Here is a 26,005-nt window from a genome sequence, read left to right as displayed (position 1 = left end):
TGTGCGTTGGCTGCTGTGTCATTCACGTACTATTCCTGTCTTCCCCTCCCCTCCCCAATTTCTTTTTCCATTATGACTTTACAATAGTGAAATTTACTCTTCATATTTCAGAATATTTCCAGGTATTTCCAAATCCCTTTTGGGCTCTCTTCTCCATAGAACTGACAGACAAAGCAACTTCTGGACTCAGGAGAGATGTGTAGGGTGTTTTTGGTACTAAAGGAGCTGAATTCTACTGCGAGGCTCCACCCCAGAAATAATGCTAAAGCAGTGGATCTGGAAAATGCTAAAATAGATAGAGAGCCAAGGTGGGCACGGGGCAGTGAAAAGAGGAAATTTTTGGTGTAAGTATCATTTGGTTGAGTGCCCTTGCAGATTCAAATTGAACTAATTGTCTCTGCCTGCTCTCTCCTCCCTGACCGTAAGCGTGAGGTGTGGATGCAGGGCATGGCTTACCTCAGAATTCTTTTTCTTCCTCACTGGCCATGAAGTGCACATGCAGTAGCCAGATCAGATCTGGCACCATCCAGAGATGACCTGGCTTGGTCAAAGGTGAGTGTCATTGTTGTCGCTGTTGGCTGCCATGGAGTCTGCCCCCAACTCCTGGCACCCCTGACCCCATGACCGAAAGAGTGAAGCACTGTTCGGTCCTGAACTAGTATCAGACTGTTGTGTTTTCTTTGGCCTTTCTTCCTAGTCTGTCTTAATCCGGAATCTTCACTGAAACCTGTTCAGCATCATCCCGTTGCCGTCTAGTCAGTTTCGATTCCTAGTGAGCCCATATAGCACACCCGGGCTTCCACTGACTGATGGGCCGTGACTGCACATGATGTATATTGGCTGGGAATTGAATCTGAGTCTCCCACATAATCAAAAGAAAAATCCAAACCTGTTGCCAATGAGTCAATTCTGACTCATAGCAACCTTATAGGACAGAATAGAACTGCCCCATAGGGTTTCCAGGGAGCAGCTGGTGGATTCCAACTGCCAACCTTTTGGTTAGCAGCTGAACTCTTATTAACCACAATGCCACCAGGGCACCCGCATACCAAACCAAAACCAAACCTGTTGTAGTCAAGTCGATTCTGACTCATATTGAGCCTACAGGAAAGAGTAGAACTGCTCCATAGGGTTTCCAAGTGGATTCAAACTGCTGACCTTTTGGTTAGCAGCCAGGCTCTTAACCACTGCGCCACCAGGGCTCCAGGACTCCTGCAGGGACGGTGGGAATTCTACCAGTGAACCACCACTGCCCTCTACAGGTGGATGAGGCAGTATTTATAAAACAGGAGAGTTGGGATGGGTCAGCGAAAAAGAGGAAGACCCTCAAGGAGATGGATTGACACAGTAGCTGCAACAGTGGGCTCAGGCCTAACAATGATTGTGAGAGTGGGGCAGGACCAGGCAGTGTTTCATCCTGTTGTACACACAGTTGCTGTGAGTTGGGACTGACTCGATGGCACCTGACAACCACAAAAACAGAGTTGGGACGTGGATTCTCATAGGATTCCATAGGCCTTGCTCTTCTGCTATGACCTCTGGCTCTGTCATCTTGAGGGAAGTATTACAGCCTCTGTTTCCCCTTTTCCCTGACAGGGCATAGGGATAAATCAAGTTCAGCAGTCAAAGGATTAGCCTTTCCGATTTCAGTACCTCAGTTGGAGCCAGAATGGTTAGGGAGCTAAGTATATTGGTTATACTGAGTTGATTTCCTGTTGAATTTTACGGAATTTTTATGTTGACAGTTTCCTTAGGCTATTTATATAGCACTTGTCCCTGGTGTCTTAGAGCCAAATTCCACTTATCATGGACTCAGTTTAAATCAACCTCATTATTTTCACTGGGAGAGCAGATGTTTTCCTCTGCCTCTCTCTTAAAAAATAAATATACAAGCAAATAGTTATTTGCTTTTATGACTGTGGATATATAACTTTTCAAATTGATTCTAGAGTTAAAAGTTCACGACCAGAGTTGTTGCCTACAGATCTAAACTTCTAAAAACTTCTGTTACATGTTTTGTTGTTGATTTATTATATGTAAATGCTTTGCCCGATTTTAAGAAACAAAACAAAAAGGCTCATTGTGAAAAAAGTATAACTGCCAAGTTAACTTCAGAATGATTTTTTTTTCTTTTTTTGGTTAATTTACTTGCACACACCTAAAAGCAACTGTAAAATTAATCATAGAACATTTTAAAGTAGGATAAGATCAGGGAGACCAAAATGAAATGATACATGTCCATAGACATGGCTGCAATTACAAAATGTAACTCCTTTTCAAATTTCTATTAAAAAAAAGAAAAAAGCAAAAGCTAAACAGATGCGCTTTTGGAAAATAAATTTCATTGTTTCTCTCTAAGGGCATTGTTTCCTAAACAGTTCTCAGTGGAGTAAGTTTCCAGCCAGGAGGACAAGTTGAGCTTTATTTACCTCTTTCAATGGGGTGGCATCTCTTGCATGCACTCCCTGCCAGGGGACACTTAGGGCCCTTCTTATGCTAGAGTACCCGTAGAGCCTGAGGTCTAACACTTTATTATTGGGTAAGCCTGGACAAGTCTGTGTCCAAGGATACAGCACATAGCCATCTCTTTGGATTTTGAGAGAATCAAATGAAATTACTTATGTGAAAATGGTTTGTAAAATCTAGAGCATTATCCAATTGTTAATTATTCTTTTTTAAATCAATGAACCTACTTCCAGCTTGTCCTTTTTCACAAGTGCTTCTTTAATTTGCTTCAGTTTAAAAGCATAGCTGTCCTAGATGGAACAGACTGTCTTGAAAATTAGTTAGGAAAAAATTCCTGAAGAGGCTGACTAAATATCTGTAGTGAATATGGAACAATACATTTCTTTTTAGAGTTGTAAATTGGAGTAGATGTCCTCCTCGTAGTTTTCTTCAAACTGTAGGGCTCTCTGAGTGCTTAATTTTGTGAATTATTAGCTATTTAGAAGGATCTTCCCTTTTGCTATTCCTTAGCTTAGGAAGTATCAAAAGACTTTTATTCTTTGTGATTTTGATGGTAATCCCAAGGAATCAGCTTTTGTATCTGGGATATTTTTACTTAACAATGAAGTGTATGTTATTATTTCACGTTTAAACATTATTGCAATTACTTATTGCAGTATATGTGAAAGTTCATCTTAAGAAATGGCTATTCATTTGTGCATCTCTTATAAAGCAATCGCCAATTTAAAACAAAATAATGGCAAGACTATTTGCAAGATTGTGATAATGTTTTAACTTCTTTGAGGAGAAATAAAATTTAGAGGGAGCAACACTGAATTGGGTGTAGACTTTATTTTGACCATCTTTGATTTAAAGTGGACTTAGTCACTTTCTGAGCTTTGTTAAATTGGGTAGTTCGAAAAGAAAAGCACTCAGGAAACTCAGTCTTCCAAACGGGAGAGTCATGCACTGTCTCACATGTAGTTCGGCTATCTGCCTGATAACCCGAAGCTCTCTACAACCACTCCAATAAATAGTAATCCAGTTAATGCGCTTGCTAATAACAGAAAAGGTGGTGGTTGGAGTCCACCCAGAGGCACCTCAGGAGAAAGGCCTGGCAATCTACTTCAGAATATCTGCCATTTAAAACCTTGCGGCACACAGTTCTACTGTGACACACATGGGACCGCTATGAGTCAGAATCAACTTGAAGGCAACCGGATTCGTTTGGGTTGATTTTTGTCTTGTACTTGGGCCAGGAAGGGAGAACTCACTACTTCAGAGGCCACCGATTTCATCTGTTCACAGCGTTTTGTGAAAGTTCTTCCTGAATGAGCATTCCATTCCTACTATGGACCCAGCACTACGCTGAGGACCTGAGATTACAGCCATGAGTGAGAGATGGTCCTTGAGCTTGAACTGTTCAGTCCAGGCTCATATTAAGCTGAGCTCTGTTTTGCTATAGCTTTCCTTCTTCAGGCTCATGTAGAACTGATAGAGTCCAGTGCGCAGAGATTCCTGTGGTTCTTAAACGGTACTCTTAAATTTTTCATTTCACGTGAAGAATTCATCTGACCAAGATGTGAGCTATCAGGCAATGTAATTGTGTGCACAGGCGTATGATGGACACAGAGCTCCGCCTCCCCAACGGCACGTTTCCTCCTGCTCAGCCCATAGTCTGGGCAGCCCACATTCATCTGTGATAGGGCTAGGCGTATAACCAGTCCAGTTATCGTTGAGTGAATTCCAACTCCTGGCAGCCTCATGTGTGTCAAATGGGGTCTTCAATGGCTGATTTTTGGAAGCAGATCACCAGGCCTTTCTTCTGAGGTGCCTCTGGGTGGACTTGAACCTTCAACCTTTTGGTTAGCAGTCCAGCACCACCCAGAAACTCCAGATCTGTAAAGGCCCAGCCACTGGCTCACTGCAGGACTATTATGAGTGGCTATTCTGGCTCCAGAGCTCCCCATTGAATTAGCCTAGGATTTGCCTTCCCGTATCACACCTCTGCCCAGTCTCGCTTCTCTCCTTTAAAGAATATTCTGCCTTTCATACTCCTCACCATCTGATTTTTGGGGAACGCATCAGGCAACATGGTATTTTGTAAAAATGCTTTTTGTTACCCCCTCAAGCCCAGTGTTATATTTTAAAACTATGCCATGTTTTAGAAGCAGGCTGTTTTCAGATGAGTGGAACCTTCCTCACAAAGATAAAATCGCAGAGATATACAAACATTTCAGGATAGAAGGTGCATTTGGCCATGGAGCTTAATGCCCCAAACGTCATTTACGGCTTCAGTGTCTTTGACAGGCATGAAAAACAGCCTTTCCTTTTTTTAAATGCTTTTCCATAATTTAGCTTGACACGTATCCCCAGGGCCTGAACAAACTGCTACTGCTTGTCAGTAAATGATAATTATGTTCCTTGTAAAGTGCCTTCGAAATGAGAATTTAGACTTTTATTTTAGAGAAAAGTGGGATTTGTAAGAAGTTGCGTGGGAGAAAATGAAATAGTTGACCTGAAAGTGTGTGCGTGTATGTGTGTGTATTCTTATTCCTTCACCTCTAAAATTCTTTGGTCAGAGACTAAAATATATTTTAAGTGCATATGGAAAAAACTAAATCACCATTTATTTTATGACATACAAAATGATATTTTTGACCAAAGGAAAGCAATTTCCCAATCTTACCGTAAAAAGGCTTAAAGTGGTAACTTGAATTCTAGGTAGTTTGCCTTTTAGAATCCTAAAGATAATTATTCTAATACTCTTTATAGAGCAAGAGGGATTTAATCTGGTTCTTGAGGACATATGAGATTATCGAAGATACAAGAGCGCGTTCCCTAATATGTGGAAGAATGACCAGGAAATGGTGGTGGTGGAGGAAGAAGAGGCGGTGGTGGTGGTGTGGTTCCAACATCTCCATGTTGTTGTGTGCATTCGCATTTGTTGGGTGGTGTGGTGCTTTCACAGATATTTTCTTGTAAAGTCTTCTAGCATCACTACAGAAGAAGCTAATGTCTCATCCCCTGAGTTCCAAAGCAATGTATCTGAATTTCTCTTATGGCACTTGCTATAGTACTCTCTCCTTTGCATTGTGGATATGTATGTACTGTAGTCTTTCCTTTACTTAAAGATATGATCTTTGAAACAGAAGTTATAAATAGCACAATTAGAGGACATAGTAAGTACTTAACAAATATTTCAGGAATCATTGAGGGGGTTGAATGTGACGGACAAGATTGTTATAATCATTCCTGTTCTTACAAACGGAAACCCCGGTGGCTTGGTGGTTAGGAGCTACCTCTGCTAACCAAAAGGTCACAAGGCGGATCCACCAGGCACTCCTTGGAAACTTGATGGGTCAGTTCTACCCTGTCCCATAGGGTCGCCCACTTGACAGCAGTGGGTTGGGTTCTTACAAATGAGGAAAGTGAAGATCAAAGAGGTTAAATGACTTTGGCCATCTTAACGTATTTAATAAGCAGTAGATCAGACCACTGCACCCTGGTTTTCTAATTTAACCCATTGTTCTTTTTGTGATATCCTGTAGGTGTTTAAAGATGAAAAACTGATTTTCTCTGGAAAACGAAAGACAGACTAGTCCTGACAGAACTCCTGTGTTCTCTCTAGTCTTCAAGACTTCTGGCAATAAGCCTTGCTCATTCATGTGTTCTTGCTGATTCTCTTATTTCCTTGCTGTAATGTTTGACCCTCCTTGCATACTTTTCCATGTCCTAACTATTGTTTGGAGCCCTGGTGGCGCAGTGGTTAAGAGCTATGGCTGCTAACCCAAAGGTCAGCAGTTTGAATCCACCAGACACTCCTTGAAAACCCTATGGGCCAGTTCTACTCTGTCCTTTAGGGTCGCTGTGAGTTGGAGTCCATTTGATGGCAATGGGTTTGTATTTTGGGCAGGGGGAGGGGAACCATTCTTTACAGTCTGATTTCTTGGATCTGGATTAAGAGGCAGATAGCCAATGCCAGTTTTTGGGACTTTATCACAGAAGGCAGGCTGGCAGAGGTAATATCAGGAAAGGAATGGAATGTTAAAGAACAAGGACACAGAAATAAACCACAGACTCCCAGGGGAGGTCAATAGGCCAAACTTAGAGGAACTAAGGAACAGAGTTGGAGTCCAGATGATATCAAGCCTGAGAAATCTAGGGGCAGATTTTGTAGCCCTATCTTTTAAGGTCCACGTTTCTACCTCCACACATGTCCTTTCATGGTCTGAAACAGATTCAGCAATCAGCATTCAGCACCTGACTCTTGGAATTTGACCTCCTCAACCTGAATCAGGCCCCAGTCATTTTTCAAAAGTTCTGTTATATTTGTTTCCTTTCACAGTTTAGTGGTTTAATTGGTTTTTGATGGCTGTGTATACATGAAGATTGAGCGTTGACTAAGTATGGAGCCAAGAACTGCGCTAAATATATTCCCTCATTTAGTCATTTTAAGTGCTTTATTAGGTAGACATTATTGATATCCCCATTGTACAGATGAGGAAAACAGAGAAGTAAAATACCTGTTAAGAATCCCATAAATACTACGTGACAGAAGCAGGACTTGGAATCAGGCTGTACGTCTATCACTAAAGGCTGTGCTTGTAATCCATTACATTATATAGTTATTACTTTTAAGCAGTATTTTAGTTTATTTTTTAAATTAACAAGGCCAATCACTTTTTAAAAAATGATTAAAATGCAGACAGGAACTAATTGTTAATTTTAGGTAGGTTTTATTTTCACACAGGCCCTATGGCTGAAGAATAAGGTATTTTGTTGTTATGAAGGATACTGACTAAAACAATCTAATATTTAGAAGTGCCCTAGGGTTGCATGGGGGGAAGTGTGTGTGTGTGTTCTTTTTTTTTATTGTGCTTTAGGTGAAAGTTTACAGCGCACGTTAGTTTCTCATTCAAAAATTTATACGCAACTTGTTTTGTGACATTGATTGTAATCCCCACAATCCCCCTTTCGCTTTACACCCTAGGTTCCCCATGCCCATTCGTCTAGCCTCTCTATCCCTTCCTGCTTTCTCATCTTTGCTTTTGGGCAGGTGTTGCCCATTTGGTCTCGTATACTTGATTGGACTAAAAAGCATGTTCCTCACATGTGGCACCTATTTCACAGCCTTCTCACCATCACTGATATTCTCTCCAAGTGGGGGCCATAGTGATTGCTAATGAAAGGACACCCAGCGTTTCAGGGTAGACAAGGTAGCTGAGTGCTGGAATGTTCTCCTTCATCCCCACATAACTTCTTGCTTGTAAGTTGTTTTCTGGAGAAATTGGGTAGCTGATACTTGTTCCTTATTCTTCCGAGGAATGTGAAAGAGATAAGAAGAGATAGCACTCTATACCATACCAAACCAAACCCAGTGTCGTCAAGTTGATTCCGACTCATAGTGACCCTATAGGACAGAGTAGAGCTGCCCCCCATAGAGTTTCTAAGGAGCGCCTGGTGGTTTCCAACTGCCGACCCCTTGGTTAGCAGCCATAGCACTTAACCACTATGCCACCAGGGTTTTTGAGTGAAAGCATTACTGAAAACATGGCTTTGTCCAGGTTCCAAGGCAAATACTTCATGGGGCTTTTGTTGACAAAGGAATCAGAAGCAAAAGTCTGTGTAGCCTGTATCAAGCCTATTCTTATAGCCCCTGTCCTTGTCTCCTCAACCCCTAGTTGATCCTGTTATATGTATTCTTTAGATAGTTCAACCTAGAAACATTTATTAACCTGCTAAATGCCAGGCTGACTTTTATTTTTTTGGTAGATCCTGGAGATACAAAGATGAATGTCATAGGAAATAACTCAAAGTCAACAACCATTGATGGGTGAGATGAGACGCGGATCGTTTATGTGTTCCTATTCCTGACTCATGGCAACCCATATGTTTCAAAGTAGAATGGTTCCACAGGGTTTTCACTGGCTTTAACTTTATGCCTTTCTTCTGAGGCACTGCCACGTGGCTTCGAACCACCAACCTTTTGGTTAGCAGTTGAGTGCCCATCATTTGTGCCACACAGGGACATAGTTGCTGAGTTAGAGGTATGTATCATGTACACAGTGCTTTGGGGACACAGAAGGGCACTTGATCTCATATGGAAGTTCCGTTTCTGGACAGATCATGCTCAAAGTGAGTCTCGGTAGATGTATGCGTGAGTTAGCCAGAGAGAAAACAAAGAGTATAGGTAAAGCAGGCAAGAGATTATAATGGTATACGGGAAGATCTTTAAGCCACGTTGGTGTTACTTGAGCCTAAAATATGAAGTTGGAAGTCTTTTTGGACATGAGACCAAAGAGATATGGCAGCACTCCATTGTGGAAGGCCTTGTTTGCTTAACCAAGTAAGACATTCAGAATTTGTTCTGTAGCTTTGGGCTAACCATTTCAGTACAAGAAGGTGATAGTAAGCTTTGCATTTTTGTGTAATATATTCTAACTAAAATACAGATAACACCTGGGGAGAAGAAATGAGACCTGCAGGGAGACTCATTGCTGTCAAGTTGATTCCAACTTATAGCCCCCCTATAGGACAGAGTAGAACTGCCCCATAAGGTTTTCAAAGCTATAAATAAATCTTTACGGAAGCAGACTGCCACATCTTTTTCCCATGGAGCAGCTGGTGGGTTTGAACCACCGACCTTTCACTTAGCAGCCGAGTGCTTAACTACTATGCCACCAGGGCTCCTTGCAGGGAGTTTAGCTGGGAGACAACAAAATCCTAAATTATTGCAGTGGTTTTATAATATAGAAGTGTTAAGAAAGTTTTGAAATACGTTTTGGAGGCAAGCATCACAGGCAGGGCTCATGGAGGTAGATGTTTAGGGAAAAGGAGGAGCCTGGGGTGCAGGACAGGTTTCTCTATCTTAGTTTATAACATAACCTTAAAAAAATGCTCCTGTGTTTTTCTAGCAAGAAACTTCCTGTCCATACAGTCACCAAGTTGTGAAAGAGTTCCCAAATCGTTCCCTTTATACTTGCTCTTGTGCTGTCGTCATCCAGGCCCCAGTCATCTCCGTACCTACTTCTCAGAAACGTTCTTCGGAGGAATTTCTCTTCAGTAAACATTTCTAAATGCCTTACACATAAACTGCGGGGTCTAGAGTCTAAAACTATTCATGATATACGGAAATGGTATTATTTGGCAACCAATATTTACTTCCCAAATTGCCTTTTTGTACGTGGAAGTAGTCTAATAATTTTTAATTTACATGATCATGAGATGGTCACCATTACCTGACTGATATATTTAATTGTGTTTATGTTTTACTTTTTCCCCCACTAGACTATGAGGGCATTGAGCATAGGAAATATGTCTTGTTTGTGCTGGTATCTGAAGGGATCAGTATTCACTGAGTGGATAAATCAGGGTGTGGGGGCATAGCTTTTCTCAAATCATTGCAAGAGAAAAGCACTAAGAAAACAAGTCCTGAACCACAAGCCTGTGTAACATGGGCAGACATTGGACACGCTGCAATAATCTAGGTACCTGAAAGATAGGGCTTTCACTTTACATATTCTGATTGAAAACTAGCACTGTTTGTGGTGCGGGTGGGGGTTCTCGGAGAATTGTGGTGCAGGTGGGGGTTTTTGGAGAATTGTGGTGCGGGTGGGGGTTCCCGGAGAAAGCAGCTGCTCAGAAAACAAAGCTACTTGGCGTGGCTGGCAGTTCCTGATCTGGATCGAATTAGAACCAGTAGTGGTCTGTTTCTTCCGTGTTGTATTTGCTACTTGTCTAAGTTTCTTAGGGCTGCCATAACAAAATACCACAAAAGTGGCTGGCTGTAAGGAAACGAATTTCTTATTTCACAGTTCTGGAGGCTAGAAGTCCAAATTCAGGGTGTCAGTAGGGCTGTGCTGTCTTTCTGTCCACTCTAGGGGAAGACCCTCGTCTCTGTTTTGCTTCTAGTAGCCCCAGGTGTTGCTTGGCATTGTTCCTTGGCTGACAGAGGAATCCTCACTTGATGTCTTCCTTGTGTGTGTGACCTTGTCCCTGGGTCTGCTCTCCTCTTTTATGAGACACCAGTCATGTAGGACTAGGAACACTGTACTCCAGTATGACCTCATTAACTTAAACTGATAATATCTTTAAAGAAAGGCCCTGTTTCTCAAACAAGGTCACATTCACACATACAGAGGTCAGGACTTCAAAACATACCTTTTTTTTTTTTTTTTTTTTGGAGGAAGGCACACAATTCAATCCATAGCACTCATGAATTGTACTATACTAATTTAAGTTCTAAAATATTGTACTCTAGACTGTAATTAAGCAGGCTGCAATTCAAACTTAATTCAAAGCTGAATTTAAGCAATAAAATCTGCATATTTAGGTCTGTGTTTATAAAGTGTGGTAAAAAGAAGCCATCCTGGTAAATCCAAATGAAACTACGTATGATGTCTGTCTTCACCCAAAAGAGGAAGAAAGTGGTATTCACGAAGATGCTTCTAGAAGAACCTTAAAAGGAAATGTCAGGTTTCTAGGCAGTCACTATAATTCCCAAGTGCACTATCTATTAAGTACCATATGCCCTTAAAACAGAAGCATATTTTCTCCCTGATTTTCCGTATATACCCTGTGACCGAATCCTCAGGAAGAAGATCCGTGGCTCACCTGCTCACATCATTAATTGGTATTACCTCATGTCTACCAGCATAGTAAGGTATACCAAGCAGTTTAAAAATTCTCCCCTATGACTAACTTAAATATCTCCGATTCAGTCCATTTCTTTCTGTTGTTTTCTTACTGGGGATGGAGAACAGGTGGTCACCATGTGACATACTAGTATTTTATAAGCAACTTAAAGAACTTGTAAGTTATTTCCTTCACCTCGGATTTCCCTCCTTGTGCTTATCATGTGTTCACCAGAATGCCAGGAACATTTGAAAAATGAAACTTCCGTGGAGAGTTGCAAGATCACTTTACGAGAAATGACAGAATCCTTAGCCTATACTGTCCTGTCAACAGACATTTAGGGGTGTGTGTATTGTTTCTTTATAGAAACCCTGGTGGCGTAGTGGTTAAGTGCTATGGCTGCTGACCAAAAGGTTGGCAGTTCGAATCTACCAGGTGCTCCTTGGAAACTCTATGGGGCAGTTCTACCCTGTCCTATAGGGTTTCTCTGAATTAGAATGGACTCAACAGCAATGGGTTTGATTTGGTATTGTTTCTTTACAGGATTGAATTAGAGCTTTTGAGTCTTAGCATTTTAAATATCAGCATTATGTTATGACAAATTAATTTCATTCAGATGTTCCTACTCTGTGGTTGAAGTTGGATTTCATAATATGAAAAGAGAATACTTTTAAGCTGTGAGAAAGAACTAGGCAGATAATTCCTATTCTTACTTAACCTTTGCATTAAAATCAACTTTGTAACCAACTTGTAAGTACTGTTAATAATATATAAAATAGATTAAATTGAGTTATAACTTTCATTTATTTGGCCCACAGTGAATGATCAAAACACCATAAATGACAGTTACAATGAGGAGAAACTTAGAATCACAAAACTGACAAAAGGGACAGATTGTCACTCTAATCACTTTAACTAAAATAAATGAAAATGTTTCTTAGAGATTTCAAGTGTAGCAGAGTTTTTATTTCAACTCCTTTAATATAAAAGTGAAATTTCTTTAAGGAAACAATATCTTTGGAAATTTATTTCAGTCCATAAAAATCACAATACCTAGAGCATTATTTGTATTGACTGGCGTGTTAATATTAGGAAGAGAGACTAAAAAATTTTGAATAATGATTAATTTTGAGTTTTTTCTGACCATAGAACTAAGCTTTTAAGAATTGTTTTGGTTAATTCTAATTGACAAATGCCCTAATAAAGAAGAACCCTATTTCTCAAGTGAATTATTATTGTACACTTGATGGAAACATTTGTTTTAGCTTCTGCTGTTTTTTTATTTTCGCTTCTGCTGTTTTTTATTTTCACAAAGTGGTTGTTTTAAGTCTCAAAACTGTATTAAAATTTTGTTAAAAACATTTGTTAACTATTTCTTGAGAAATAACAAATCATCCTGCACCTAGGATTGAAGCCCACATTTGTTAACAAAAAGCTATTTTGGCTTTTCTTTGGTATTCTTCATAAATATGAGAAAGGATGAATTGTCTGAGAGTGAAGATTTTGGATTTTAAAACAATTGTCCACCAGTGAAAAATAAAGGAGTTTTTTTTAGTCATCCAAACTTCTACATTCTAAAGAAGTGTCTAATAGTATTCTGCTAGATAGTTGCTCAGGGTATTTCGGTTTACTAGGGTTACGTGTGGCCAGCCCTCACTTATTGGTGTAATTATAATCATGGTCTAGACTTTAGTGAGCAGTTGGAATGGTAACTTTGGTAACTTAACAAGAGGCAAGTTCCAGTAATCTAGGTTCTATACTACTTGACAAGTGTTCCTGCCATATTTATACAATAATATAATAAAAGGACTTCTTAATTGTAAAGCAACAGTGATGTGTAACTTTATTTAAACTTAAAGCAAAAACAGCTGAATGCTAAAGTTTGCATAGTGCAGTAATTTTTTTAAGTTATTTTTGTGACTAGCAGTTGAGATTTGTACTCAAGTTTCTGGCTTGAAAGTAGCCAAGGGGCAGTACTATCATGCAGCCTTCACATTTACCTACCAAGCGAAGAATTTTCAAGATCAGCAACCACTGGCTTTTTCTCTCCTTCCATTAAGCTTTCCATTGTCTACGTTAGTTAATGTGAAATTCTAAAAATGGGATTTTGTCCTTGGAGTCAAAACCCCAAACTAAACTGGACAAAGAAGCAGTTAAGATAGCAATAGTTTTGAAAGTGTGAGAGTACATAGTTCTTTTGTACAATCCCTACCTCCCTACTTGTTAATATTGCTACCAGTAGATTATTTTATTGCATCCAGGGTTACTGAGCCAGCTCGCAGGGCCACTGGTGGTCATCCCTCTCTAAGTATCTCGCGGTGCCTGTGCCTAGGAAGGGTTGATATTGAGGACTATCAAAGAAGTTGTGATTTAAGGAATCATATTCTTACTCATACGCTATCGTTTCCAAAATAAAGATTTGAGGGTGTCATGAATCATAGAAGCAGAATGGTTAAGCTGAAATTATTTAATCCAGCTCTCAGAAAATGTGACCAAGGCTTCAGGGTGGTGAATGATCCAGGGTAACACAGCCAATTTGTGATAAAATTCAGAGGATAATTAGGACTCTATTTGACCCTGGTGGCGTAGTAGTTAAGAGCTATGGTTGCTAACCAAAAGGTCAGCAGTTCAAATCGACCAGGCGTTCCCCGGAAACTCTATGGGGCAGTTCTACTCTGTCCTATAGGGTCACTGTGAGTTGGAATCGACTTGGCGGCAATGGGTTTAGTTTTTTTTTTTTTTAATTTGACAATGTCAGTGCTACTATACCAATTTATTTTTACATGTTGCTGTAAAAAAATTAGCATAGCATTTACAAAAGTGCATCACGGGAGGGAATGGTTGGCAAACAAACGAAGAAGGCACGCATTAATGTTGCTGTTGTTGTCACTAGGTGCTCTTGAGTCGGTTCCAACTCATAGTGACCCTGTGTACAACAGAACGAAACACTACCCGGTCCTATGCCATCCTTATGATCATTGCTATGTTTGAGCCCACTGTTACAGCCACTGTGTCAGTCCATCTTGTTGAGGGTCTTCCTCTCTATTGCTGACCCTCAACTTTACCAAGCACAATGTCCTTTTCCAGGGGCTGGTTCCTCCTGATAACATGTCCAAAGTACGTGAGACAAACTCTTGTCATCCTTGCTTCTAAGGAACATTCTGATTGTACTTCTTCCAAGACAGATTTGTTAGTTCTTCGGGCAGTCCGTAGTATATTCAGTATTCTTCGCCAGCACCATAATTCAAAGGCATCAATTCTTCTTTGGTCTTCTTTGTTCGTTGTCCAGCTTGCGCATGCATATGAGGCAGTTGAAAGCACCATGGCTTTAGTCAGGGGCACCGTAGTTCTCAAAGTGACATCTTTGCCTTTTAACACTAAACAGGTCTTTTGAGCAGATTTGCCCAATGAAGTACATCCTCTGACTCCTTGACTCCTGCTTCTGTGGGTGTTGATTGTGGATCCAAGTAAAATGAAATCAATATTTTCTCCATGTATCATGATGTTGCTTATTAGCCCAATTGTGAGGATTTTTGGCTCCTTTATGTTGAAGTGTAATCCATTCTGAAGGCTGTAGTTTTTGATCTTCATCAGTAAGTGCTTCAAGTCCTCTTCACTTCCTGTAAGCAAGTTTGTGTCACCTGCAATTGACAGGTTGTTAAAGAGCCTTCCTACGATCCAGATGCTGTGGTCTTCTTAATATAGTCCAGGTTCTTGGATTATTTGCTCAGCATACAGATTAAATAAGTATGGTGAAAGGATACAACCCTGATGCACACATTTCTCTTCGCACAACTACCTCTTCGTCTATGTCCGGTTTCCTTGTTAGTACAAGTAAGTGTTCTGGAACTCCCGTTCTTCCAAATGTTACCCATAATTTGATATGATCCACACAGTCGAATGCCTTTGCATAGTCAATAATGCACAAGTAAACATCTTTCTGGTATTCTCTGCTCTCAGCCAAGATCCATCTGACATTAATTAACAGTGATATCCCTGGTTCCACGTCCTCCTCTGAATCCAGCTTGAATTTCTGGTGGTTCTTTGTCGATGTACTGCTGCAACTGCTTTTGAATGATCTTCAGCAAAATTTTATTGCGTGTGGTATTCATAATACTGTTCGATAATTTCCACATTCTCTTAGATCACCTGTCTTCGAAATGGGCACAAATATGGACCTCTAACAGTCAGTTGGCCAGGTAGCTGTCTTCCAAATTTCTTGACATAGACAAGTGAGCACCTCCAGAGCTGCATCTGTTTGTTGAAACATCTCAGTTGGTATTCCGTCAATTCCTAAAATGTTGTTTTTATCGGTGCCTTCTTTCAGTGCAGCTTGGATCTCTTCCTTCAGTACCATTGGTTCTTGGTCATATGCCACCTCCTGAAATGGTTGAACATTGACCAGTTCTTTTTGGGATAGTGACTATGTGTATTCCTTGTGTCATCTAATATTTTCCCTGTAGAATCCTTCAGTATTGCAATTCAAGGCTTGAATTTTTCTTCAGTTCTTTCAGCTTGAGATATGTTGAGCATGTTCTTCTCTTTTGGTTTTCTAGCTCCAGGTCTTTGCACATTTCATTATAATGCCTAACTTTGTCTTCTCAAACTGCCCTTTGAAATCTTCCGTTCAGCTCTTACTTCACCATTTCTTCCATTCATTTTAGCTACTCTACCTTCAAGAGCAAGTCTTCTGACATCCACTTTGATCTTTTCTTTCTTTCCTGTCTTTTTAATGACCTTTTGCTTTCTTCATGTATGGTATTCGTGATGGAAATCCTGGTGGTATAGCAGTTAAGTGCTACGGCTGCTAACCAAAGGGTCGGCAGTTCGAATCCAACAGGTGCTCCTTGGAAACTCTATGGAGCAGTTCTACTCTGTCCTATAGGGTCACTATGAGTCAAAATCAACTCGATGGCACTGGGTTTGGTTTTCTTGGTTGGTATTCTTGATGTCATCCAACATCTTGTCTGGTCTTCGGTCATTCGTTTTCAGTGCATTAAATCTGTTCTTGGGATGGTCTCTAAATTCAGTTGGGATATTCTCAGGGTCATATTTTGGCTTTTGTGGACTCTTTCTAATTTTCTTCCACTTCAGCTTGAACTTGCGTATGAGCAATTGACGATCTATTCTGCAGTCGGCCCCTAGCCTTGTTCTGACTGATGATATTGAGCTTCTTCATTGTCTCATCGTACAGACGTAATCAGTTTGATTCTTTGTATTCCATCTGGTGGGGTCTACATGTATAGTCGCCATTGATTTTGTTGAAAAAAGGTATTTGCAATGAAGAAGTTGTTGGTCTTGCAAAATTCTTTCACGTGATTGCCAGCGTCATTTGTATCCGGCCTTTCTTTGTCTCCAACTTTTGCATTCTGTTCAGCAGTAATTATCAATGCATCTTCATTGCACGTTTGATGAATTTCGGACTGCAGAAGTTGGGAAAAATCTTCAATTTCTTTATCTTTAGCCTCAGTGGCTGGTATGTAAATTTTATGTAATAGTCATATTAACTAGTCTTCCTTTTAGGCATGTGTATATTATCCTATCACTAACAGCATTCTACTTCAGGATAGATCTTGAATGTTGATTTTGGTGATAATTGTGATTCCATTCCTCTTCAATTTGTCATTCCCGGCATAGTAGACCATATGATTGTCTGATTCAAAATGGCCAATACCAGTCCATTTCAATTCATTAATGCCTAGGATATTGATCTTTGTGCATTCTATTTCATTTTAAGGTCGACTCTACTTTGAGGAGAGGGGCTCTTCGCCACTCATCTTTTGAATGCTTTTCAACCTGAGGAGCTCATCTTCTGGCACTATGTCAGACAGTGTTCCTCTGACAATTTTTTCAAAAAGTAGACTGCCAGGTCTTCCTGCCTAGTCTGTCTTATTCTGGAAGCTCCACTGAAATGTGTCCACCGTGGGTGACGCTACTGGTATTTGCCACCAGTTATGCGTTAGTGTTATTTGCATAAAAATATGGTGCTCTCATAAAAATGCAACTTTTTTTTAGAGATAGTTATCTTGTCATGGCTAAAATTTTCAAAAGGTTAGAGAGAGCAGTCAGAGGAAATTCTGGACTACTAGGTCAGACCGTGTTCTCCCGTGTGGGATGAAGGGTTGAAGGAAGAAGAGCACCAGATATTTTAAGAAGGCTTCTAGAAGCTCATATCTCATTGACCAAAACTGAGTCACATGGACATATCTCATTGGGTAGGAGACTGGGAAATATACTTTTTATTCTTCACAGCTGTGGGCTCTGATGATAAAATTTAGGGGTCTGTTACTATGGGAAGGAGCATTGGTGATGCAACAATTAAAGCACTCGGCCAAGAATGGAAATGTCAGTGGTTTGAACCTACGAGCAGCTCTGTGGGAGAAAGACCTGCCAATCTGCTCCTGTGAAGATTACAGCGTAGGAAACCATATGTAGTTCTGCTCTGTCACGTGAGGTCTCTGTGTATCGGAATCGACTCAACCTAACAACAAGAATAAGTAACAGGAGTAGGGGTTCTTTACTGTGGAAATCGATGGAGCATGATCAAAGGGACTTGATAAAATCAGTGTTAAAAAAAGGATTCCATGAGCTGATACTCAGGAAAGGCCAGTTCTTAGAATTTGTTCATGTGATTGATTTTATGACATTGACCAAGGCACATGAACACTTTGGGGAATAGCAGTCCTTTAATTTTCTTGTTCAAACTAAGCACTTATATTATTTATGCCGATTTTGAGAAAGGGCTCAAAAATCACTGGTATTTGGGTCCAGTTTATGCCCATGCTAAGCCGTTAGGGCTTGCTCAATGGAGAACCCTGGCCTCATGCTGTTACCTCTTATCTTTCTCACCTGGTGAGGGCCTGACTCAGGCCAGACCCCCCTGCCCCTGCTGCAAGTGTGAATGTAGCAGCTCTGGTGCATTGGCTCAGTGGCTTATTGTCTCCTCCCACTGACCTTTTCCATCATGTCTGGACCCAGATGGCATACCACACTGTGGGTAATGGGCTCTGGCCTCCCCCATAACTGCTGGAGGGGCCAGGTGATAATCTACAGTGCAGGAGAGCCCTTGCCCCATAGAGCTAACTTTGACCAAGTGAAGACATTAGATGGGAGGGAACCGGCAGATAAATCTCCCTTCTTCCTTGCTTACCCTATGAACTGCTCTGAGGTGTTGCTTGTGTGAAGCCTGTCTGAAGACATGCCATATTGCCTGAGCATCTGACTGTGTGTTCTCATGTTGTTTTGTCTAGGTCAGTAATGAACACTTGTATTCCTCGTCAAGGAGCCCTGGTGGTGCAGTGGTTAAGTGCTCAGCTGCTAACTGAAAAGTTGGTGGTTCAGACCCACCCAGTGGCTCCATAGGAGAGAGACCTGACGACCTGTGCCTATAAAGTTTACAGCCTAGAGAACCCTATGGGGCAGTTTCTATTCTGTCACATGGGATCACTGTGAGTTGAAAATTGACTCCATGGTACCTAATAACAATAAGAGCAATTTGTCACACTTTTCTGTTTTTCTCACTCTTGCTCCCCGTGGATTGTAACTCCCTGCCAACCAAGCTTTTCAGGCAAGCTTTGTCTAAGGCTGTGTATTTTAGGAAATTTGAACTATAACATTTACTATATTTAATATAATGGATCAAATTAATTTCCACTTGATATTGCTTTCACCCTAGGAATGAAGAAAAACTAGTTCCTCCATGTCAATCAGATACAGTCCTTGTCATGATTAGTCTTGATCACAGGTAGCCTTTTATTTCTCTGTGTTTGTTCCTCCTTCCGTATCATCAATGTTCTTTTAATTTTGCAACTCTTGTGTCCTCTGTCATCCCAGAAAAGGAGAGATATTTGAATTCTTGGCATGTAGGAAAGCTCCCTGTTAGCTTTAATTAGGAAATCCCTAAATTCATCCAGGGTAATTTTCCAAATATTCTGCCTGGTGCAGAGTTAGGTAACAGTTTTATCCGTAATGTCGTGCCCAAGCCCATCAGATTATAGCTGCTCCAGACACTTTCAGCTCTCATTCCAGGCTACTTTGCCCTCCCACAGACAGATGGAAAATTGACAGTCTAAAACTGTCATTTACTTTTCAACAGCATTCTCTTCCTTTCCTGTGGTCCAAGGTAGCATTACAAAAGCCCCAGTGCCTCCTCTGCTTTCTACTTTTCTTCTTGTCACCATTCCTCATTTTGTCTTGTCTCCCTTTCCACCTCCCCCAGGTCTTTTTATCGGGAGTAAGATGAAATGCTGTAGTTTTCATTTTAATTTTTTTTTTATTGTGGTAAACATACGTATAGCAAAACGTTTGGTAATTTAACCATTTTGACATGTATAATTCAATGACTTTGACTCTTCACATGCTTATTGCCCTTTGGGGTTTTCTTAAGTGTATTGTCCCTTCATATCCTCTACATAGTTTCCTGTTTGCGGCTTCTTTTGGCCAGTCTGTAGGAGTTCCTTATAAATGCAAATATGAATTCTTTGGTTCCTGTGAATCACACTACCAGGTGGTGATGGTATGGAAGTAGAAAAAGGGGGAGATATGGTGAATTATGTTGGCCTAACCAACATAATTCTAAAGGGAGCCCCTTTAGAATGTCTTTATTTCAGCAGAGTGGGTGGTAGCGTTAGGGGAGAATTGATGGGACGTGGGCTGGGGATACTGGAAATTTTTTGTGGAATCAACCCACAGGGAAGGACATTGATGTGTAAGCTGCACTGAGATTCCCCCAAAAACTGGGCCTCTGTATTTCAGGAATCCCTTGGGCCTCAGGAAACCCCTACTCAGCATGTGGTCAGAATGCCCTAGCAGTTGACCCTCTGAGAGGGGTGATACCAGCCTGGGTGCCCATTCTAAACAGGTGGTAAATCTATCACCAGGAAGAAGCCCAACCGGGGTGGCAGTTTGGGCTACATGTTATATGTACTCCCGTTGTTTCAGTGCCTGGCACAGTGCTGGTTTATAAGAATTCCCATGGTTTTGAAATAGAAATTTAGCTATTTGTATATATTGTTCCTCTTCATAACTATTCTCGAAGTGCTTACTTAGAGAATGGCTATACTAACATGATGGTATAAGTAGTTACATGGGAAATTTTGCAGTATCCTGCGTGGCAACTATAACATTGAGACAGTCTTTTTTTTTTTTTTTTTCTTCTTTTTAATTGTACTTTAAGTGAAAGTTTACAAATCAAGTCAGTCTCTCATACAAAAATTTATGCACACCTTGCTATGTACTTCTAGCTGGTCTCCCCCTAATGAGACAGCACACTCCTCAATATTGAGACAGTCTTAAAAATATGATGTACAAATCTTAAATGCATGCTCCATATTTTGAAAGAAATATAAAGCATATACCCTTGCTTAATTTTTTAAGATTCATATCATAGTAACATTAAAAGAATGGTTAAAATAAATATTGTTTAAACAAAGGTTTGTAGTAATGTTTTATAGAAACAAAAAAAACGCAGATAACATTTTTGAGAATTTCTTGCTAGTTGTGATTTTCTTAGTAGCGACTCTTCATCTTTGGTGCCCTCTTGTGGTCAGTGGAGGGAATCGGTTGGTTTGTTCTTATTTTTAACAATAGTTTGTGTTTTAATATTTTTTATCTGCTTGATATACCTAAAATATTTATAAATATTTGACAATTTTTTGTTACAAACAGCAACTTTGAGAGTAAAATGGACACTTGGAGGTTGAGCTGTAATGATTTCCCTTCATTCCTCGCTGGAGTGTGTACAGCGAAGGTGTGGGTGGACCACAGAAGCTGGTCTTGGAAGCTGAGTGATGGATAATGTGATCGCTGTGCTCAGAGTGAATTCACTGTGGTTTAAAACGCAGACTGTAGCCTGGGAACATGATTTACCCTTTTGTCAGCTATAATGGGATTTGAGGATGGATTTGCAATTTCTGGAAACCCTGGTGGTGTAGTGGTTAAGTCCTATGTCTGCTAACCAAAAGGTCGGCAGTTCCAATCCACCAGGTGCTCCTTGGAAACTCTATGAGGCAGTTTTATTGTGTCCTATGGGGTCGCTATGAGTCGGAGTCGGCTCGGCGGCAGTGGGTTTGGTTTTTTGTTTTTTTTGCAATTTCTGGTGATCCATTTTATACAAGTGTGTGTTCGCCACTTCTGTGTCTGCTTCTCTTTCTCTGTCCCTGTCTGTCGGTCTGTCTTTGTCTATCTGCACAGGCACATAACTGCAACAAGTACCATATTAAAAAAGTGCTCCTGCTTTATAAAGCGTTTATATACCTTGTAGGACATCGCCCTTCTACTGCATTCCTCTTCTTTTTTCCATAATTACATTAATTTGAGTTTATTTCAAGTCAATTTATTTTAATTAATTATCTAATTCAAATGCACTTACTATGAATTTTCGGGGGGGAAAGAAAGAGTTATAATATGTAGCCTCCCTTTTCTGAATCCTGCCATGCATGAAGAAGACAGTGATCAGGTGCAGCATTTAGTGCAGGTTCATAGGTTATTTATTTTTTCTTTTTCCTTCCCTCAGGATTGGTTTCAGAAAAAGATTCTTAGCTTCATGTCCACAACAAGTAACCCAAAAGATGAGAGGTAGCTGTAAGGTGTTATTACTGAGGCCAAATAAGACTTTACTTACATGAGCGGTAAATCATGGGAGATGTGAGCTACAAGGAGAGATGCCTCGTATTTTCTAGAACGTGCTTCCCTGGCCTATAGTTGTCCTGCATGTGGCCTAGTCTTTTAATTCAGCTCTTTAATTGTATGCTAGAACTGAGTGTGTTTTTGTTGTCCACATCAGTGGAACCTTTGAGTAGATCTTGTTTGCTGGCTTGATGGTGTGAAGGGCCAGGGGTTGAATAGGAGCCCAGGAAGTGCTTCTGGGAGTAATTTTTGGGTTGCCAAAAATGCTGATGTCTTGGCACTGAATCAACATTTCCGAAAATGCCGTCAAACACTAACTGAAAACAAAGATACATGTGTAGTCGCCTCAGCTGTGTTCTTTCTTCTATTTAACTGGATTCTTCCTCCCCTATGCACACTGCGACATTTTAAGTCCCTGTTGTAAGATGAAAGGGAGTCAGTTTTATGTACTGTATTGTAATGCATCTGGTTGCCCACAAATTTTCATATACCATTGGGTTTGAGTTAGAGCCATTTGTGCAGAATTGTCCCTTGCCCCACAAATAATGGTTTTTTGAACGAATGAAGTATCTGTGAGGTCTGTGGTGCCAGTGTTATGAGAGGAAAAACTTCATTTGTTCATTAAATAGTTATTGAGCACTCACTGGATACCACGTTTTAAGGAGGATGAGCATACACATAAATTTCTCTGCTACAATGTTGAACATAAACACTATAAGAGACACATCATAAAAGCTACATGAGCGCTCAATAGGGAGACAGAGTTGATGGAAGGGGCTGGTAGATGAGGTCTGTTTGGTCTGGATGCTAAAAGTAGATACAATTTGATTACTGGTAATCTCCAATGATTTATGACATAAGTGGAAATTGGAAAAAATGAGCATTTTCATCAGGAGGAATAGCTTAGAGAGAGTAAGGGGAAAAAAAGCGTGACTAGGAAGCGCTAAAGAAGCTAGTGAGAAAGACTTTAGGAAAAGTAGATTGGGCTGGTCAGTGGTAGGCATGAAATAACAGTTTAAAGACTAATATCCACTGAGGAAAAGATAAACTGGACACCCCAGGTATCTGTTCAGCAGAGGAGGGAACAAGCTCCTCCCATTCTCAACCTTGGGCTTCTCTGTTTTCTACTGTATCTGCTCCTCCATGTTTTGGAAACCCCAGTGGCGTAGGGATTAAGTGCTATGGCTGCTAACCAAAAGGTCGGCAGTTCGAATCCACCAGGCGCTCCTCGGAAACTATGGGGCAGTTCTACCCTGTTCTGTGGGCTTGCCATGAGTTGGAATGGACTCTACGGCAACGGGTTCTCCACGTTTTGTTATAGGAGTTCCTCAACAACCCTTTTCTTGATGGGAATGCTGGGCTTATTTTCCCGTTGTGTTTCCCCTAGTAGGATTGCGTTTTCACCTTGGATAATAAAAATCCTTTGGGGATTTTGACATTTTCCCCCTCATTTACAGATATAATACTTTAATGCACAAATGTATTGGTACTTCTTGAATGGCCTAAGAGTGACTTGAGCTCTTAAAGCAAAATCCTACTTGCCCCTCATATTCAACTGGTTTATACCAGTTCAGCTCCTAAAACTCCTTTTTTGGAACTAGATCCTGATGGGTTCCTGGAAGTATAATTAAGAAGATAGTTCAGAGTGTCAGTGGATCAAAATAGCATTACCTGGATAAATTAACATGAAACTGACAACCTCGGAATAGTGGGAAAGACCTTCCAGGCAAAAAGCTAGCCCTTCCCTCCCTCCCTCTTCCTTTCCTCCTTTTCTTCCATCCACCCACCCATCCATCCACCTATCAATTATTTTTAAGTAACTCCTTTCAAGTATTTATGCAAATAATGAAGTAAAGAAGTATGCAAAATAATTACAGAGGTTGTTTAAAATAACAATTTATGAATCCCTGGATGGGAGAAAATAGGAATCTATGTTTTTGAACCAGTTTGTTATCACCTGAATAGTAAGGAATAGTAATTCTTTGACCAATGAAATTTATGAGTGTAGTTATCTAGTATTTGCTTCATATGGACTCATAAATGTAAAAGATATACCTGATGGATAAAATATTTATAGGTGGAGAAGATTGTATGCCCAGGTATGTCCTATTCCCTTCAGTATTTTATTCCATTTGAATTTCTATAGAAGCATGCCATAGAATGAAAGGTAGAGTTATCCTCTTCCTTTGCCCCACCCCCCAGTAAAAATCCAGCCTGTTTCCAGCTACCCTACCCCGCAAGGAAACCATCATTTTAGTCATAAGCCAAAGTCATAAATTAGAGTTATGTGCAGAGGGTCTGATGCAGGTATTGATAATCCTTTTGACTTTTTTGACTTTGAATTGTCTTAATCCATTAGTTGAAGCTACCAGCATTTAAGTCTGTTTTCCTCCTTTCAAGAACACATTGTTTGAAATATCACCGTCTTTATGTGACTAGGAAATAATGATTCCTTGACAAAGGGCTTATGTGAGTGGTTCTCTAAACTGGTTATATGTTAACTCATCTGAATCACCAAAATGCCTTTCAAAAGACACTTTCTCTTGGTCCCATTGTAGACTTACTAGATCAAAACCATTTGTTGGGAATCGCTTATAAAGCTCTCCAAGGGATTCTACTATAGCTAGTCTGGCTGCTTCCATACTACAATTCCTGTGCCCCAAAGGAGGAAGACTGTGATTTGTGGTGCTTGTATAGACATGTATTTTTTTCCTCAAAGCATGGGAAGCTTCTTTGAGAGCACAACACATATTCAAATGATTTTTGTTTCACATCCTTCTTCCCTGTGTATCAAGGCTTTGCACATAGTTGAAACTCACTCAGTCTTTATTAAATACTTCTAAAGAACTTTTTGTAGGGATGGTGAAAACCAAGGTTTTTTTCTTGATGCTCTGATTTGAACCTTTTTTGTTATTGTTGTTAACTTGTCCCCTAGGATGGAAAGAAGAAATTTGACAAGGAGAGTGAAAAGTACTATTCTATTCTTGACAAGCATTTAAATTTATCTGCAAAGAAAAAGGAGTCTCATTTGCAAGAGGTAAGCTTTCCAGCTGAAATGTAGAAAGGGCCGTAAGCATTAAGTCATGTGAAGTCAAAATTGCCAAAGAGAGAAGTGTCTCAGAATCTGCTGCCCTTTAATGAAATAATGATGATAACAATAGCTAACTTAATCGAGTACTTATTATGGACAGGCACTGTGCTAAGTGCTTTACATACATTATGACATTTAATACTCATAGTTGCAAGGGAAGGATTCGTATTTCCTTCAACTATGAGAAATTTTTAGCAAGACTTTCTTTTTTAAAATGTCAGAGGTATTTTAAATGGCAAGAAAACTATCAAATTTATGTTATTGCCTTTATCATATTCTAAATTGAAACAAAAATATTTGTGGCATTATTTATAAGGCTTTACTTCAGCTTTAGAAGAAAAAAGATTACACATTTTAAAATCTTAATTATTTTACATTACTTTTCTTTAAAAAACTGATTAGAAATATTTTAATAACATATATACTTCTAAGCAGCCCTTTTCTTCTCTTTTGTCTAAAATATCCATTCTTCCCATTGGTTGTGTTATAACTATAATTAATAAAATCTGGAGTACTTTTTTTTTTTTTGGAGTACCATATTTTAATGTAAATAACAAGTGTCTTCAATGTTTGTTTGCCAGCCATGCCCTACACCCTCCCCATGAGGTATTTTCCTAAGCACTATGATATTTTGTTTTACAGCAGCATGTGAAAAAAATTGGCATAGCGGTGCTTATAAAAATACTTGCGGAGGAGAGGAAATGGTTGGCAAACAAATGGAGAGAGCGTGCAGTATTTGCACGGAAATATGGTAATCCTTTTACTAAGGATTAATGTAGTTCCACTTAGGAGCACTTGGCTCTTCACCAAAAGGTTGGCGGTTAGAACCCACCCTGTGGCCCTGTGGGAGAAAGACCTGGCGGTCTGCCTCGAAAACCCTACGGGGCAGTTTTACTCTGTCACTTGGGGTTGCTGTAAGTCAAAATCAACTCCGCAGCACCTAAAAACAACAATGTAGTTCCAGGTTCAGTGATGGAGCATGCAAAAAAATAAGATGTCCTTGCCATTACCACCATGTTGTTGGGACAGCCAAGTCAGTACTGACTTACGGCGAGCCCGTGTGTGCATAGCAGAACTACTCCATAGGGTTTTCAAGGCTGTGACCTTTCAGAAGTCGATCTTCAGGCCTGTCCTCCAAAGATCTTCTGGGTAGGTTTGAACCAACAACTTTTCAGCTAGTAGTCCAGTGCTTGACCATTTGTGCTA

General features: G+C 40.2%; 1 protein-coding gene across 2 annotated transcripts in view; it reads left to right on the top strand.

Moving 5' to 3' along the window:
- The window catches only part of ARHGAP42 (Rho GTPase activating protein 42), a 321,223-nt gene that overhangs the window by 202,644 nt on the left and 92,574 nt on the right, over positions 1-26,005 (top strand). Inside the window, exon 5 of one of the 2 annotated variants that reach the window (XM_049889482.1) lies at positions 24,644-24,745. The exons of the other annotated variant lie outside the window; for it this stretch is intronic. Within the exon in view, the coding sequence (XP_049745439.1) occupies positions 24,644-24,745 (102 nt within the window). The remainder of the gene's footprint in view (positions 1-24,643; positions 24,746-26,005) is intronic. 2 annotated transcript variants of the gene reach the window in all.

The sequence above is a fragment of the Elephas maximus genome, chromosome 7 (assembly GCF_024166365.1).
Source record: "Elephas maximus indicus isolate mEleMax1 chromosome 7, mEleMax1 primary haplotype, whole genome shotgun sequence".
Classification (NCBI taxonomy): domain Eukaryota; kingdom Metazoa; phylum Chordata; class Mammalia; order Proboscidea; family Elephantidae; genus Elephas; species Elephas maximus.
Note: the sequence above shows the minus strand (reverse complement) of the source record. Positions and strands in the feature narration are given on the sequence as shown.